This window comes from Thamnophis sirtalis, unplaced genomic scaffold (genome assembly GCF_051295495.1).
Source record: "Thamnophis sirtalis isolate CommonGarterSnake01/CBP01778 unplaced genomic scaffold, rThaSir2_p1.2 scaffold_9, whole genome shotgun sequence".
Lineage (NCBI taxonomy): Eukaryota > Metazoa > Chordata > Lepidosauria > Squamata > Natricidae > Thamnophis > Thamnophis sirtalis.
Window position 1 is genome coordinate 10,749,062 of NW_028261389.1, and position 18,995 is coordinate 10,768,056.

Genomic DNA, 18,995 nt, shown 5'->3' on the forward strand with positions numbered 1-18,995 from the left:
CTCTACCTTTAGGACTGCAAATCGGGGCTTCCACCGGATTGTTTCGAACCACCAAAGGAAAAAACAACGAGGGGAGTTCGGGGAAATAAGCGAGCCAAGAGACGAGGGTCGCGTGGTTTCTTCCCCAAACCCCCAAAACTTTAACCTTAAGACTGTCTACTGTCACCCCATTCCTAAGAGGTCTGTAAGGGAGGCGTGCATAAGCGCACCAGCGTGCCTACCGTCCCTGTCCTAATGTTCCCTTGTATTCGTATCCATTTCATGTATTCATAATCATGTCTATCCTTGCATCTGTTATTTGATTCATGCTTGGCGAAATAAAGAAATAAAATAAAATTGTGGCGGGTTTTTCACTCCGGGTCGCTTCCCCCTTTTTCCCAAGGAGAAAGGAGAAGAAAATAAAAGCGGCGCCGAACTTTCTTGCCTCGGCGCGGCTTTTGCAAACTCTTCTTCCCCAGCCGGGCGCCGACTTCAGCCCGCCCGCGCCTTTCCCCCCGCAGCGCTCCCCGCTTACCTGCTCGCGAGGGATGCAAGGCAGCGAGGTCCTCCGGTGGCTCTTGCCGCCGCAACCTGCCATCTCGGCGGAGATCACGGAGCTGGACCGCCGCCTCCTCTTCAAGCCCGCCGCGTCTTCCTTGGCCGGCCGGGCGGCAGCGGTAGCAGCAGCGGCGGCGGCGGCGAAGGAGGAGGACTCGGCTCCTTCCGCTCCTGGTCGGCTCTCCTCCTCCTCCTCCTCCCGCTTTCCGGAGGCGTGCCGAGCGCAGCTGGCCAGGAGGATGCCCAGCAAGCCCAGGAGATAAGCCAGGTGAGGTCTCCACGGCGCCCGGACGCCCTCCAAGAAGCCGAGCGAGGCGAGGCGCAGCACGCTAGTCAAGGCCAGCATGAGGACGCCGTGGCGGAGCCGGGGCAGGAGAAGCCATGCCCAGCCGGCCAGGCTGCACAGCCCCAAGCCGGCGGAGAGCAAGCGGTGATCTTCTCCCCCCAGCGCCGAGCCGGCGAGCGCTTCCCCGCCGCAGCAGCAGACGGCCAGGAGCAGGACGGCGGTGCGCAAGCGGAGCCCGGCGCGCAGCAGCTCCAGTCCCAGCCAGAAGTAGGCGGCCAGGAGGAGGCAGCAGCAGCACAGCGCCGGGCCGGGCGGCGGGGACCAGCTGGGCTCACCTGGGGGGCCCTCCAGGCCCGCTTCTTCTCCAGCGTCCGGCCCCAAGATGGTCCCCAAAGCCAGGAGCAGCGCCACCGACCCGGCGCCCAAAACCCAGGGAAGTTTCCTTCTCTGGCAAGTTCTCTCGCCGCTGGAGGAGCCTCCTTCCCGCCTGCTGCTGCTGCTGCTTTGCTTCACTTCCTTCGGGCCGGCTAAGGAGGAGCAGCAGCCGTTGCAACCGGCTCCCTCTACCGCCGCAGCCGTTGCCGAGGCGGCTTCGTCCTCCCGCAGAGTCCAACCGGCCCGAGGGGGGATGGCGCTGGCCGAGTCTCCGCTCGCGGCCATCGCGAGGGAGCCTTCTTTTCTTTTTTTTCCCCCCTCCCTCCCTCCCTCTCGGGGGAGGGGAGGGGAGGAAAGGGGGGGCAAGATTTAAAGCAAGATCGACCCCCCTTTTCCTTAAGTCTCTTTCCAATAATGCAAGCGGCGGGCTTTCTTTTGCGCGGGAGGGAATTGCCAAAAAGAAGGGGGAGGAAAGCCTCGCCCGTTTGCAACGCTGCTTCGCAAGAGTTTGGGGGTTTCGAAGTTGGGAGCGAGCGAGGGATCTTTTAGCAGGCGCGGGAATCGGAATCGGTCGAAGGGTTTAGAAATCCACGGGGCCCGTATTTTCAGGTTCCTCCAAGAAAAGAGGGTAGGAAACAAAACGCAAAACCCCTTTAAGTCTTGCAAAAGCAGGTCCCCGCCAGGCGCTGCCGAGTCCAAAAACGGCCTGGGGTAACTGAGGCCGCGGAAAGGTCGCCGGGCGATGTGCGGTTCTGCAGCCGATCCTCTGCCTGCGCGCTTCTCTCATGCCGCCTTTCTGCTCCGGCGATCCTTCCCCGGCCAGGCCTCAGCGGCCGGGCCCGCTGGCTGGATCAGAGGGGAGACGGCAGCTCCTCCCGGCCGAGTCACCCTGGGAGGGGGGAAAATGGGGAAGCGGATGCTCCGAAAGCGCCGGGCGAACAAGTTGCGAAGTTTTTCGATCCTGCAAAGGAGACGGCCGCGAAACACTGGAGAAAGTGGATCCGAAGGGGGACGGGGCAGGTGGGATCCCAGGAATGTGGATCCTTGGGGGGGGGAGGAGGAAAGGTAGGTGGGATCCCAAGGGCGCGCCAGCCCGGGATCTCCTTTGGAGGCAGCCGGCGGCGGCGAGCTTGCAGCCTCTGCGCCGGTGATGAGGAACTGAGCCCGACGGCCGAGCGAGAAGTGCCGAAGAGCCAATGAATTTCCCGTTGGCTAACACCTCCGCCGCAGGCGCCGGGCCAGCCGCCGTCTCCTGCCTGGGAGGCTGGGCTGAGCTGGGCTAGGGGCTTCTTGCACACACACGCGCGCGCACGCAGCCAGGTGTGCTTCGGCGGCTCCCTTAAAGAGAAGGGAGTCTCGCTTGATCGCCTCCTGCAAGAGCCTCCGGGCTGTCTGCAGTAGGCAGGCTACGAACCCGGTAAAAACAATACACAATTAAACGAGGTGGAGTTGTGAACAAAGGGAAGCAGACGCTATCTCAATGACTTCGCTGGACACCCGTTTTGCAGCGGCCGCGGAGTCTTTTGGGGCAGAGTGTACCTGCTTAAGGCTGCCGTGTGCTACCTTGCGGGTCAGATCCCAAGGAACTCCCAAGAGGCTTTCTTCTGAGTAGAAGAATAGGGCGAGGAGATCATGTGGTCAGCCCATTGAATGCAGTGGACTTTTTGCCCGCTCGGCTTCCAGTCGGTCACTCCCATTAAGTGGGAACCTTGTCTCGTTTAACTTAATGTGTTGGCTGAGACTAGCCAGGAAATTATTTTCACTCTTCTGAGAGGGTGTTAAAAAAAAAAAAGCTCTGAAGCTAGCTGTCTGCTCAACAGATTGAGTAATAGTTCAGAATTGTCTAACTTCCCAATGAAACATAAACTGAGAGGGAGAGAGAATGAAAGAAAGAGGGAGGGAGAAGAAAGAGGTAAGGAGAGAAGGATGGAAGAGAAAGAAAGAGAAGGAGAAGGGTAGGAAGGGGAAGAGGAAGAGTAGGAGCAGGAAAAAGGTAAGGGAAGAAGGAAGTAGAGAATGGAGGGAGGGAGAAAAAAAAGGGGGAAATAAAGTGGTGTTGCAACAGGAGGAAAACATGGTAAATAAAGCAGCCCAAACTGTATAATATAACCTATTAAATGAAACAATAAGTGTATAAGAATGACAAATGTAAAGAAGAATAACAATTATGTGAATGTATATTTAAGAGAATAAAAAATAATTGAACACACACACCCCCAAAAAAAGAATTGCCTAACTTTACAAAGGGCACTAAACTCTGAATCCTCATTTCCAACGAATGGTGGCTCTGTTCAACTAACATATTTAAGGCAAAATCAAGCCATATGACACCATCAAGACATATGAAATTAGTGGGTTTCATGGCAGCTGGGATGCAGTTTACACCTCAATTTTAAATCTGGAACAAGATTTCTAGCACTGATTATGTGTGGCTTAAACATAGCTGCCCAAAAGTGCAGTTACCTAGGTAGCACCTAATACAAATTTAGGGATTCTTCTGTTCTACTTTGGAGAACTCTTGAGTTTTGCAACACAGTAAACCATAAACTATGGATGATTTTTCTAGATTTGCAAAACACAGAACTTACCAAATTAGTTTCTGGGACAACTACACTTGTGGGAACCCAATCCGCTTTGCACACTAAGCAACAAGTTGTGTTTCACAGGTAACTAGTGAAGCCAAGCGTATTGCCAGTGACTTAAACAGTGTGCTATCTGAAAACTAAGAAACTGGGATTAATTCAGACAAACTAGAAACACCTATTTCTTTTAATCTATGAGGGTTTTCCCCAGGGGTGAAATTCAGCAGGTTCTGACAGGTTCTGGAGAACTGGGAGTAGAAATTTTGACTAGTTCGGAGAACTGGCAAATACCACCTCTGGCTGGCCCTAAGTGGGAATGTAGATTTTACAATATCCTTCCCCCAGGAGTGGTGAGGAAATGGAGATTTTTCAGTATCCTTCCCCTGGCATACCCACCACGCCACGCCCAGTAAAAAAATATATGAATTTTTGGCAAGATTTTTTCAGAATTGGTTTGCCATTGCTTCCTTCCTAGGGTTGAGAAAAAATGATGGCACAAGAAAAAACCTATCCCTATCAGATCAGAAATATTTATTTATTTGTCAACAAGTACAAGGAAACAAGCATCAGCTCAAATAAATGAATGTAAGTAAGCAAAACATAGCCACAGACACATAAAATGCCGAGGTGGCGCAGTGGTTAGGGTGCGGTACAGCAGGCCACTTCAGCTGACTGTTATCTGCAGTTCAGCGGTTCTAATCTCACCGGCTCAAGGTTGACTCAGCCTTCCATCCTTCCAAGGTGGGTGAAATGAGGACCTAGACTGTGGGGGCGATATGCTGACTCTGTAAACTGCTTAGAGAGGGCTGAAAGCCCTATGAAGACCTATGAAGCGGTATATAAGTCTAACTGCTATTGCTATAAAATAAATACATTTAAATGAGGACAGTAGGACGGGGACAGTAGGCATACTAGTGCGCTTATGCACACCCACTTAGGGACCTCTTAAGAAATGTGTAAGGTCCATGGTAGACAGTTTAAGGTAAAAGGTATGGGGGCTAGAGGAACTAACAACGGAATCAAGTAGAGTGTTCCAGACATTTACTACTCTATTGCTGAAGTCGTATTTTCTGCTATCAAGATTAGAGCAGATTGCATTTAGTTTGCATTTATTGATAGCTCTTGCGTTATTGCGATTGAAGTTAAAGTAGTTGCTAACAGGTAGGGCATTATGGCAGATAACCTTGTGTACTAAGCTAAGGTTGGAACGTAGACAGCGTAGTTCAAGGTTATTCAGGCCTAAAATTTCAAACCTGGCGGTATAAGGAATTTTATTGCGAGCAGAAGAGCTGAGGACTCTTCTTGTAAAATACCTCTGGACACTCTCTAATGTTTTAATGTCCGAAACGCAGTGTGGGTTCCAGGCAGGTGAGTAGTATTCAAGGATAGGTCTGGCAAAGGTTTTGCATGCCTTAGTTAGCAGTCTAGCATTACCAGAGAGAAAACTTCGTCAAATAAATATGCACCATTAATAAAACCTTTGCTTTTTTTGGTGGCAAAATTCCCAAAGAAATAAAGGACAGGAGATATTCTTTGTGTCTTAAGTGTCTGGGACATGCACTGTATGTATGGGTGAACGTTTCCTGCAAATCACAAAACACACATCCCTTTGTCATCTGAGCATGAAAACCTCACAACCAAAGTCCGTGTCAGTGCTGTGCGGTTATATATTTAGCACACAGTGAGAGAAAAAAGTGTTTGCCAGCATGGGAACACTAAAAGCTAATGCCTTTCCATCCCACAAAATAAGCCAGTGGTTTGAGGAATGTCGAGATCTTAATATGTATTTGTGTCTGACTTGAGTTTTTTGCTGTGTTCACTGTCTGACCTTTTTGGGGTTTAAAAGGACTAGAGAGATGCACGTAACTATTACGAACGAAGGAGTTCTCAAGTGGAGCTTACCGAATTGGTGCATACAGTGGTGATGAAACATCTTTGGATCCTAGTAGAAGTTCAACCAACATAGTTTGCCAGAAGTATTTAAAACCTTTTCAACTTCTTATATATGCATACACTTTATTAATATGAAAGATGATTATTGTGAGCGTAACAATTACATAACATCATCAATATTAAACTGAGTCTGATCAGATGCTGAAATACGCCATGTAAGTTAAGTGGAGAGAATGGAAGGGTGGAGAGGAGAGGTTACGAGGGGAAGAGAGGGCATAGGAGAGAGGAAAGTAGAGGTGAAAAGAGTAGAAGAGAGAGAGCGGAAAGAGGAGAGAGGAGAGATGTATGTAACATTATTAATATGAAAGATGATTATTGTGAACGTAACATTTACATAACATCATCAATAATAAACTGAGTCTGATCAGATGCTGAAATACGCCATGTAAGTTAAGTGGAGAGAATGGAAGGGTGGAGAGGAGAGGATACGAGGGGAAGAGAGGGCATAGGAGAGAGGAAAGTAGAGGTGAAAAGAGTAGAAGAGAGAGAGCGGAAAGAGGAGAGAGGAGAAAGATAGAGGAAGGGAAAGTAGACAAGAGAGAGATGGTAGAGGGAAGAAAGGAAGCAGGGAAGAGGAGAAAGGGAGAGGAGGTAGTGTCATGGTAGAACAGGGTATAATATGGTGTATGGAAAGCAGAAGAGCAAATTAGAGTTATTGTGGGTAGATGGTGAGAAGAATTGATACAATATTGGATAATACATAACAGTGTTTGTCAAGATGTAATGGTGTACTTGTGGATATTTATATGAAAATGAAAATAAAAACTTAAAAAAAAACCTTTTCAACTTCCAAATGTGAACAAAACACTGCCTTATTAATCCGGTAGAATCCACTTGGTCCAGAGATGGTCCTTAATTCCTCTTCTAGATACAAGCATATTTTTTCCCAAATGAAGCTTGTGCCAGTCTAGTTTGTACACCCTGTTGGACAATTCAATGCAGAGTCATTATACTGATGAAAGAAATGTCCTTCTGGGTTCAGCTCCAAGTGGGGAAAAAGACACTGGAGACAAGGAGGCTGCTTGGAAAGATAGTTTATTGGTGGACAGGACCACATGGCTAGAGTCCTGAACAGAAAAGGTGATCACATGCTTCAATGTTGGTGGAGAAGAAGAGAAGGGCTGAGGGAGGGGCTTGCTAGGCTTTTTATAACCTGTTCAGTCCCACCTCTCTGTTTCCTGTTCCTGTATAAGAAATGCATTGTGATTGGTTGTCACACTCCCATGGGGCCATGCAGGAGCAACTCTCTAGGCTGTGTTTTGAATCCAGGTGTGGATGAGTTCTCAGATGCCATGTGGTCAGTTGAGTAAAGGGCCAATATTAGCATGCTTTTAATCCCATCCCCCTGGAACTGCAGTGGAGAAGTCTTTATTATGTAAAGGGAGTAGCTTGGCCTTCTTAATGGCCCATTGACAAAGTGGGGATGGGCAGGAAGCTACAGGGAGATATTCTGTCTTTTAAAACATGTTTCTTTCTTTTCACATCCAGAGATATTTGGATTATTTGGATATTTCCTAGGATATTTCATTTTTCCGGGAGAGGGCTGGGTGATAACTTCCTACAATACAATCTGAACTTTGGGGATTCCTCCCTCACCCTCCAAACTGTGATTATTTCCTCTCCCTATCCTCAGCGGAGCATCAATAGGAGATAGTGGGATAAATTTGACAAAGCACTTCTGTGGGCATAGGTGTTCATCTTTTTTAGTTGCCAGCATAAATAATGCATGAAATAAAATGGTCTCGTTACTTTTTCCTTATAGAAACAAACAGGCATGAATTAAGTGGGAAATTAAGCTAGATGGGGGGCCGGGGGGATTGCTCAAAGAATTTAAATCTGCTAATATAGGTGGTAGATTATTTTGCTGGACATAGTACTCTGTAGCAGCAAGCCATAAATCAAATTTGAGTGTCATTCATCTCTCTTAGGTAACCAACTTTGACCAAATGTACACATTGATATTCGATAAAATCCAAGCATTGCACATAGGAGAGGTCCATGCTGATCAATAAGTTACAATTTGACAACAATGATAGCAGGATTGCTGCATCATAAAAATGCAAAATCTCAATATTGAAATGACATTCTTTAGAAGCACATGACGGTTCTCTTCCGAGAGCCGAAAGAGAGTGACTACAGGTAGTCCTTGACTTACAACCATAATTGGGGCTAGAATGTTCATTCCTAAGCAAGATAGTTATTAAGTGAGCTACACTCATCTGTATGGACTATTTTGCCATGGTTATTGTAGCAAATCACTGCAGTTAAATGAATCACAGAGTCGTTATACAAATTGGCCTTTTCCAATTGACTTTTTTCAATGCCGTTGAAACTGGTCGCTAAAAGAATGCTTCTAACTCAAGGGCTACCTGCAACCCAAGGTCAACCATTTGATTTTATGTCTAAAGTGGGACAAGAACTCGTGATCCTTTAGTTTGTTAGCCTGCAGATTTAACACTACATCAAACTTTCTTAGAAGCACCCAAAGTGATGGCTTCATTTGGACTGGCTTTAAGAATCGACATTACTTTGACATTTTGGTAAAGGTAAAGATTCCCCTCGCACATATGTACTAGTCATTCGCGACTCTAGGGGACGGTGGTTATATCCATTTCAAAGCCGAAGAGCCAGCGCTGCCCGAAGACGTCTCCTTGGTCATGCCGGCGGCATGACTAAACACCGAAGGTGCACGGAAGGCTGTTATCTTCCCACTACGGGTGGTTCCTATTTTTCTACTTGCATTTTTACGTGCTTTCGAACTGCTAGGTTGGCAGAAGCTGGGACAAGTAACGGGAGCTCACTCCGTTATGTGGCGCTAGGGATTTGAACTGCCGAACTGCTGACCTTTATGATTGACAAGCTCACCGTCTTAGCCACTGAGCCACTGCGTCCCTTTTTGGTAGCCTATCACAATTGTGGACTCTTATGTACCCATCCTGACATTTTGTTAAAATATTTAAATTTAGTAGGCGGAGCAGGGGAGTTGTGCAGTGAGTCATAACACACAGTTGTGGTTGGTTGGTTGGAGAGGGCGTGGGAGGCTCTAGCATGAGGCAATCTGCATTGTGATTGGTTGCTGTGGGTGCGGAGGGGGAGTTCCCCTATTTTCCTGCCTTTTTTCTCCTGTGTGCTCTCTGATTTACCTCTTGATGCTCCTGTTTGTTTGACTATCTTCCTTGCTCTATACATTGATGTGAAATATATTTATGTATATAAAACTACAACTTCATGTCAACGTCTCTGACTCCATCTGGACATCTGCTGCACAATTTCCTGACACATTTCAAATATAAGGAAGAAGAAGCAATTTTTCCCCTTGCCAATCCCTTCAAAATCTGGATAAATCCCAGCATTTAGATAAGAGATAACTTTATTCCTCCTCCCCAATATAAGCAGCCCCTCCTAGCTTTTTTTTGTGTACACACACACACACACACACACACACACACACCAGGATCCTACCATGAAAATTTGGCAGCAAAGGATCAAATGACAGCAGTGTGATTTTCAGAACATGCAGCACACAGAATACAGATATTGATAAATAAGCTCATATGCTTGTGTTTAAACAAAACTAAATCTAAGGAATAAAATCGGATACTCCTGTTAGTTCAATATTTTAGTTTTTAAAATATGGATGCCGTGTGTGTGTGTCTGTGTCTGTGTCTGTGTGTGTGTGTGTGTGTGTTTAGAAGGCTCTGCTGAAAGGAAGAATATAAATAAAATCAATAATGTCTTGAACCCTTTTGTAATGGAAAATATATCAACAGTGGGATCTCTGGGTGAAAATAGGCTGATTGCCAGATTTGTCTAGAAGTTAAGATAACAGCTTCAAAATTTAGAGACCATGAGTTCCAATCCTCCGTTAGGCACAAAATGATAGTTGGGTAACTTTGAACCAGTTCTCTTTGATCTCAACTCCCCTCACAGGGTTGTTGTGCAGAAAATAGGAAGGCAAAAACATTGTTCATGCTCCCTTAAATAAAAATAATATCGTTAATTTAGATCCAGCATTGAGGTTTTGGATAATTCTGTTGTAAAACTTGTCTGTCTACGTAGGATGGCTGTGACAGAATTTGACTCATTTTAGCTTCTTTCTGGGTTTTTTTTAAAATGGCACTATGATTAATAATGTTACCAAAGTATGTAAATTAACATAAATTTAAGATGCATAAAGAAAAAAAATGGAAAATACAAAAAAACCCACTAAAAAGCAAGTAAAAAGTAGTGTACATGTACAAATTTGACATACATGTGAGGTATCATACTATTATGGTCTATTTCTGTTGACCAGAAACCATAAACTCCATCCATTTCAGTTGTCTCATTATTTTAACTTTGTGGTTTCCCCCCCCCTAGCAGGGCAGTTAAAGAAGCCTGGTTAATCCACATCTCAGCTGTCATCTAAACATTCCCATTGTTAGGCAATCCAGATGTTATAGCCCAATAAAAGATAATATTTGTAGCACAGGGTTGAAATGAGGGGTCCTCGGTGCTCTTTAAATTTGGTTGTTTTCTTGCAGATGTTTCATTACCCAAACTAAGGCTAGTCCTGATAATGTTACCTAGTTTGGGTAATAAAAAATCTGCAAGAAAATAACCAAACTCAGAGAGCAGCAAGGATCCCTCAGATTTGATACAATTGTTGTTACTTCAGTTATCTCATTATTTTAACTTTGTGATCCCCCCCCCCCCCCTAGCAGGGCAGTTAAAGAAGCCTGGTTAATCCACATCTCAGCTGTCATCTAAACACTCCCATTGTTAGGCAATTATTATTTTAGCTGCTAAAATTAATATTTATCCATAGCGATGGATAAGATTTTCTCATAGTGCTGCAAATGAACACTAGCAAACCCCAAGTCTTTTTAATAATGATTAAATCATTATTAAAAATGAGCCATCTCAGAGCTGAGCCTCAAACTGTTTCATTTTCCCATGGCTGGGCAGCGACTGCAGATTCCCATGTGATGTTGTGCAGTGTGGAATGCGCTGCCAGTTCCTTCTTATCATGTGTTGTGATGATTGCACTTGAAATAAATGTTATCAGGCAGACACTATTGTTTTTCAATATTTGCATATGTGCATTATAACTTTGTTTGCTGTGCGTGGCTATTTTTAAGTGCTATCAGCCACTTGCCAGGACACCTTAGAAATCGATGCCTGATTTCTCTGTATGTGATTATTATAGGAATGTGAATACAGAGTGAAAACTTCAGGGGTTATACCAGTGTTTCTCTGACTTGTGCAAGGCATTTACTGAGGTCCCCAAAGAACCTAACCATTAAACTCCAAACCCCTCTGTTCATTATTCTGATAATGCAGAGGTATAATCCAAGACATGCATTCTTATTTTAAAGTCACTGTGAATCACACAACTTTACCATATTTTCCACTTCATATTATTTTAGTATTTATTTATATCCCACCTTTATTATTTCTTTAAATAACTCACAGTGACAAACATAACTAATACTTCTTTCTCCTATTTTTCCTCAGAACAAGCCTCTGGGCTGAGAGAGACTGACTGGCCCAAAGTCACCCAGATGCTTTTCATGCCTAAAGTGGGACTAGAACGCACAATCTTCTGGTTTCTAGTCTGGTGCCTTAACCACTAGACTAAACTGGCTATCATTTTCTGTTATCTCATCATTATATAGCCATAAAGTATCACCATCTTGCTCCACTTCTCCCACTTTCCAAGTTTAAGTGTTTTCTTTAACCAAACTGTTCTTCATTTTTTCACAGACTGCATCCTGTTTATTTATGCTCTATTGCTGGCACTTTTCCCTTCAATTGTTTAATTATTTGTTGATGTTCTGTGATATCATGAGGGCTGAAATGGGTGATTAGAATACAGCAAGTCACAAATCTATTTATATAAGGCATTTCATCCCAATCACCCATTTGAATTATGCACCTCCACTGTTCATATTAAGCCTTCCAATTAATTGTCCTGTGAAACGTGAATTACAGTTTTATCTCACATTTGATTTCCATGTTTCATGTTTTGTATTTTCAAAGTTAAGAAAACTCTATATTGTATCCTTACTCATTCAATGCCATCAGTTTATATGGTCATTTATTTATTACTCTATACTGTATATATTTCAAACTACTTATTTTCTTAAAAATATAAATACATTACTCATTTCCTCTTCAAAATGTGCCAAAAAAATAGAACAATAAGTCCAAACTCGGAATGCTGGATGACCCAGCAAAATAACTCAGAATAAATCCATCAAATGTTTAGTAATTTATCAAAAACTGGTAAAGGATGGTGCAACAAAGAGAGACTCTCCCACCCTAACATGACAAATTGAGAAATTTGATAATGGAGAAAGATTCCTTCCTTGCCCACTGAGGGGCAAGCAAGTACTCAAAATCCCTGATCTAAGAGCAGTGGCTACTTGGCCTTAATATTCTGATTTAATAGCCTTCAGATGTCTTTTTTTTTTTCTCTAAAGAGAGATACAATTTGCAGCCTCCTATAATCAGGTCTGCACAATTACACAATATTACATAAAGGAGAAAAGGTTAACTACATGTCTGGCAATTAGTTCTATTAATGGTATGCAATTTTAATTAACTGTATATATAACCGGATCAGATTAATTTTACTTTGGTGGGGATATGGTTTTCCCTTTGTGGTTCCTGGATTAGTGTTTTCTGCTGGATTGTTTGCCTGGTATTAACCTATGCTTATTTGACCATATCCACTATCCACTACATTTTGGAGTATTTGGAAGCTTCATTTCTGAGGGTTTATACGTGCACACTTTTTGACACTTCAAGACTTTTTGAATTATTTCCAAGTTGCTTTATCAGTAGTAAGCATAAGAACTATATTTTCTTCTAATAAAGTAACCTATTGTGTTCGGCTGCATGTCTATGTACATATTTTTATTTTTGCTGGAGATGCGTCTCTGTATACATAGTACGATCGCATCGATTAGGCCTCCTCCGAATACCATCTTCCAGCCAGTGCAGACTGGCAACTACCGGGAGGAGAGCCTTCTCGGTGGCTGCTCCGACCCTCTGGAACGAACTCCCCGTGGAGATTCGGACCCTCACCACCCTCCAGTCCTTCCGCGCTGCTTTAAAGATCTGGCTATCCTGGCTGGCCTGGGGTTAAGATTCTAACCCCACCCGAATTGTGTGACTGTTGTGTTTTCTTTTAATATGTTGTACTTTCTTCATGTCGGAAAATTGTTTGTCCTTCCCCCCCCCTTTTTGAACTGTGAGCCGCCCTGAGTCCCCCCAGGGAAAAGGGTGGCATACAAATAAAGGGAAATGAAATGAAATGAAATCAGGGTTCCAAGTAACACCCCCCAACGAAAGAAGACTCTCAGGCTTGAGTTTCCTCAAAGTTCCATTTTATTAGAGATGTCACATTGGCACATCTGGGAAAACTCGAATCTGAAAGCTTCCAGGTTTTCCCCACCCAAATGAAAGTCCAAGCCCCTGCCCAGCACTCACACGTCCATCACATGGTCCAATCAGGCACCGTCCCAAATGGAGGTGCCTCCCAGTCACACTACTCCAGGTGCAGGGCAAGATGTCCTTGACTCTCTGAGAAAAGAATGTTATTTTGACTACCGTATTTTTCGGAGTATAAGATGCACTGGAATATAAGACACACCAAGGTTTTGAAGAGACAAATTTTTTTAAAAAGTGTTTGCACTCTGCAAACCTGTCCAAAACGGCTCTTTTCCCGCAAAAACGGGCCCGTTTCCCCCCCAAAAAAGGCACGAATAGCCTTTAGGGGGCTTGCAGAGTGCTTGGGGAGGGGGGAGCAAAAATGAGCAAAATGGGCCTGTTTTTTGTAAAAAAAGGGGGGGCATGGATAGCCTTTAGGAAGCTTATAGAGTGCTCCTGGGGGCTGACAGAGTTAAATTGAGCAAAAAACTGGCCGTTTTTTGTTCATTTCTGCCCTCCCCAGCCCCCAGGAGCTCTCCGAAAGCTTCCTAGAGGCTCTGCACGGCCATTTTGATGAAAGGGGCGGGGTTTGGAGAGGCAAAAAATGCTGTATTCAGTGTATAAGATGCACCCAGATTTTCACCCTCTTTTTCGGGGGGGAAAAGGTACATCTTATACTCTTCAAAATACGGTATATCTACCCCACTCCATATAATCCCCCCTCCCAATTTCCCACAGCATTAAATGTGGCAGGCCTGCAAGCCCAATGCAAAAGATGGCTTCTAGGCCTGACACATAGATGCGCTGGGAAACACTGAGTAGGTTGTCTATGCTCTGCTGTGGGTCATGTGACCAGAAAGGATGCTTAGAATAGAAGGGGTCAGAATGACCCCAAGTCATTGTCCAACTTTATTTACTACAGGAATGCAGTTTCCCCCCCTCAACAGCCCTTGACCAAATCTAGCCCAAATCAAGCCCATTTTATTTTTCTTTCACACAAGTGGTTTTCAACATTTCATTTAGTGAGCATTTAAAGTTACAACAGCACTGAAAAAAGTGACTTATTACCATCTTTCACAGTTATGGCCTTTGCAGCATCCCTGTTGTCACATGATCAAAATTCAGAAACTTGATTCATATTTACGACGGTTGCAGTGTCCTTGGGTCATGTGATCATTTTTTGTAACCTTCTGACAAGCAAAATCAATGGGGAAGTAAAATTCACTTAACAACCATGTATTGACAACTGCAGGGGTTTACTTAACAACTGGGGAAAGAAAGGTCGTAAAATGAGGGAAACTCACTTAACAACTATCTCGCTTGGCAACAGAAATTTTGAGCTCAGTTGTAAGTTGAAGACTACCTATACTTTGGTTCCACCCTGTTTCACTTTCAGAGAATTATCCTGCTGATGGAGAGAGTCCAGAGAACTGTTGTATAATTTATTTCCTATTATTCTTTGAGTTAGAAATTTCTTTCTGGTTCTGGAATCCTAGGTGGGTAGTTTCTTTTACCTGCAGCATTCAGCATAGATGCATTTATTAAACAGTTTCCATCTTGAGTTTCTTGACCCTTTCAGATGACAATGCTCGGTAAGGTCCACCTACCACCACCATTCCAATCGCAATTTAAAACCAAAGGGTTTTTTGCCGGGATAAAGAGTTTGCTTCATGTTCTTGGGAAGCCTCGGTCAGAACAGGAAGAATTCTGCTCATTCACATCCAGCAAAGTCTTTCAAGGGAGGATTTACAGTCACAGACCTTATCTGGCTTGGAGAGCTGACAGACCAATATCTGCAAAACTTGGCAAGGAGCCTCGGAGAGTCACGAACCAATTAAGCGAACTAATTGTCTCCTGCAAACTCCACTTCCCTTTCGCTCCTCTTTTATTTCCTCTGGGAGGGCCATTCATTGTCCACCTGTGGCCTTGCTCCCAAGTCAACCCTTGTTCTTTAGCTGTTCCCTTCATCTGGCAACTCTGTGCATGAGCACACTGGGAACAGGCTCCAGCTGTACATCTGCCTCATTGATGTTTGACTCTGAAGGCAGCTGATAACTGACCTACGGCTCTGGCCCCCTCTCTGCCTCCGACACAGAGCCCTCATCAGAGCCTTCCCCAGACTCCAGGACTGGCCCATGTTCCTCCCCAAGCTCCTTGCTGTCCGAATCTGCTGCCAGCTCTGCTGGCCACTGGCAAGCCACAACACTTCCAACCAACTTGGATGTTTGCAGAGGTCAAGGCATTGTGACAATAGAGGGGATTACAGTCTAAGAAAACTAAGGTGTGGAGAGTTTTGAACCTTCAGATTAGAATTAAGGGGCTGGAGGTCTTCTAAGCCCAGTGCCTGGCCCAAATCAGGAGTTCTTACACCATCCCAGACATATGGTAATCCAATCTTTTCTTGAAAACCATTAGCAATGGGATACCCACAACTCTAGTAGACAAACTGTTCCATTGTTTAATTGTTCTCACTGCCAGAAAATTTATCCTCTTCCAGGTTGGATCTCCCTCTGATGAGCTTCTACCCAGTTAGCACCTAAACCCATTTTATGACCCCCATGACTTGCGATCATGATGAGCAGGCACAGATCAAGGCCACCTTGACTAGAAAATGCTTCCTTACAATGCCATGTCCCTCAACAAAGAGACTTGAGGCTCACAGGGGATTTTATATGCTGGGATCTTGAGCCACTCTTAACATCTGAATCCAGAGGCAACATTTCAGCTTAATGTCCCAGCTTACTAAAATTCCCATTTAGGTTTAAGACTAAGACAGTTCCCCAAAGCTCAAACTCATGAAATCGGCAGCCACTTAAGAGACTAAAGAGCTTGAAGTTGTGAACCGCTTAGGAGTGATGATAGCCAGAGGCAATCTTTGAAAGAGATAATAATAATCTTCAATCTCTATTGGACAAGTTCCCCTGCATCAAAGCAATATAATAAGATTTACAGCAACATCATAAAAAATAATAATTTTTTTAAAAAAATGTAAAAAAAATTTAAGTAGCATTTAAAGGCTAATACTGACCTCTGCCTGTAAATTCAGCCATTTTGGGTACAAAACAAACACACACACTATCCAAGAAAGCCCCACCTAGTTCCTTTTCCTTAATGGGAGAAAAGAAACACTCTTCATCCAGAAAAAATATCACACCCTAAACTGGATGAGATCCGCATTTTGGTTTTGTGACCGAATCTGGCATTATTTTCAGTAGCAGTTCTGTGAAAACCCTTAAGACTTGCAAGTGATTTGAATGACTAAAACTCCAGATATTTGGATCTGTTTCTCCAGATATATCTTGTGGTATCTAGACAGAAGCCCAGTTGATAACGTTTCAGAATTGCCTATCTTCCTTGATTAGGATAGATTCCTTTTGAATATCGCCATTTCCCCAAATACTTGCTCATTTCCCATTATTTTCCATATTTGTCCATGTTCCTGGACCAGCCAGTGGTAATAGCCACAGAACAATTTCAGAGCTATTCTTGAGTTTTCCAGTAAACGAGGCCAAGTTCAACCAGCTGATGATGGGACTGCTCACCATGTACCAGCTCAGAAGTTTTAATTTCCTCTGTTGCTATGGTTGCAGTTCTCATTATTTTAAAGGTGGGGTTCAATCAATCAAAGGTGATGATTATTCCTCCTTTGTAATTCCATTGGTTCAGGAATCTCTTAGAGCCATGATGGCGAACTTATGCCACGCGTGTCAGAGGTGGCATGCAGAGCTGTCTCTGTGGTCATGCGCGCCGACACCAGCTGGTCTTTGTGGAAGCTGGAGCATCAGGAAACAGCCTGAAAATGGCCCCAAAAGGCCTGTTTGGGGGGCATTGTTGGCCTTTTTTCACCCATTTCCAGACCATTTTCAAGCTGCTTTTCAGGATGCTTTTGATGCACAAAATGGCTGAAAAACAGCCTAAAAACAACCCCCAAATGGCCTGAAAATGGACCCCAAAACAGACCATTTTTCAGGCCCTTTTTGGGGCCCAAAACGGCCCAGAAAATAGCCAAAAAAACCAGGCATGTGCGTGCCGGCCAGCTGGCCTTCAGATTTCTCGTGCTCTGGCGCACACCCATGAACATGCATGCACATGCATTCCGGTTTGATGCCAAAAAGGTTCACCATCACTGTCTTAGAGCGATGGTTCTCAACATTTTCTTCACGGACCCCCTTTAAATACCTTTGTGGCCATGGATCATGGCCATGAACCACCAAACCTTAACTTGATTTAAATCATAACATTTGTTCAAGCTTTGCTGACCCTCTGCAATGACATTGTGGCTGCCCAGGGGTCCACGGACTACAGGTTGAGAATCACTGCCTTAGAGGCCTAGAATGTTGACCATCCCTGTGCGATATGGACAACATTGAAACAAATTTGCACTAGCCATGGTCGATGTGCAGATTCCCTCTATAAGTGGGAGAGAATACCATCACCGAGCTGTGATTGTGGTGCTGAAAAACAAACTATGCAACATATAAGTGATAGAGTGCCAACACAGAGCCTACAATGGAAACTTTGTTGATTTCCTGGCTGGGACAAATGAAAGATAGATAGATAGATAGATAGATAGATAGATAGATAGATAGATAGATAGATAGATAGATAGATAGATAGATAGATAGATATCTCTATCTCTATCTCTATCTCTATCTCTATCTCTATCTCTATCTCTATCTCTATCTCTATCTCTATCTCTATCTCTATCTCTATCTCTATCTCTATCTCTATCTCTATCTCTATCTCTATCTCTATCTCTATCTATCTATATCTATATCTATCTATCTCTATCTCTATCTCTATCTATATATAAATCTAGACATACATTTATAATATTTTAGACTTTATATTTCCATATTTTGTATTTTTATCTCTTCTGTCTTTACCAAAATGTGATGGGAATGTGCCCAGCAATAAATGAATAATAATAATAATAAGAGTTGGAAGGGAGCTTGGAAGTCACCAACTCCAGGGTGAAGTATCACCTGTCCAGTGCAGAATCTGTTTATTGTTTAATGGGACATGTTGTATATGCCACCAGCATCTTACAGCAAAGTCGAAGAATTAGACTAATGAGACTGGTTGCAATACAATCTATTTATTGCAAACAGTCTCATTAGCCTAATTGCATATATTAATCAATACCCATCAGGGATTGCGTTATGCCAGATTTCCCAACAGGGCATTGGGTTCGAAACTCTGGTGGGTTAGTACAACTTACTCATCTTCAATAAAATTTGGGTTGGCTACTTCATCGCTCCGCACCCAGTAGGAAATCTAGCATTGACTCAGCACCTTACATGAAGTGGGTTGACAGATGGTAGGGATGTCCACAGCAGAGGTGAGTTGCTACTGGTTCACACCTGTTCAGGTGAACTAGTAGTGGAAATTGTGACTGGGTCGCTGAACCGGTAGGGACACCAGGCTGGCCACGCCCCCAAACCAGTTCTCCGGTTGCCCATGCTGTTGCCGGCATGTTTTATAATGTTCTGTGCATGCATAGAACAATTTTCAGGCAACTGTTCATGTGCAAGAAAAGTGTGCGAAAAAGTGAACTGGCAGTAACGCTGGCAGGATGTGGTTAAAAACTTAAAAGAGTGTATGTCACATACACATAAAAACTAGGTATCTTCATTCTCAATATTGTAACTGCCGTCTTGACCTTTTTGACTATTCTCACTAGATATTCTACTCGGGCACCACAGTTATATTATGACTGTAACACTACTTTTAAGAAAAACCAAATTCCAGATTATATTTTTTGTGTGAACCTAGTTACTCTATAGAGGTAGTTGGTTCCACCACAAAACCGTGAAGCCCTTATCCGCGCCGACATAAGTGCGGAG

The 18,995-nt window shown here is 44.0% G+C and overlaps 1 protein-coding gene across 2 annotated transcripts in view; it reads right to left on the minus strand.

The window, feature by feature from the left end:
- PDE3A (phosphodiesterase 3A) overlaps positions 1-2,514 on the minus strand; it is a 312,291-nt gene extending 309,777 nt beyond the window's left edge. For both annotated transcript variants that reach the window (XM_087722797.1, XM_087722796.1), the window contains exon 1: positions 515-2,514. In XM_087722797.1, the coding sequence (XP_087578923.1) occupies positions 515-1,483 (969 nt within the window). In that variant the 5' untranslated portion in view covers positions 1,484-2,514. The remainder of the gene's footprint in view (positions 1-514) is intronic.
- Positions 2,515-18,995: the final 16,481 nt, after the last annotated feature.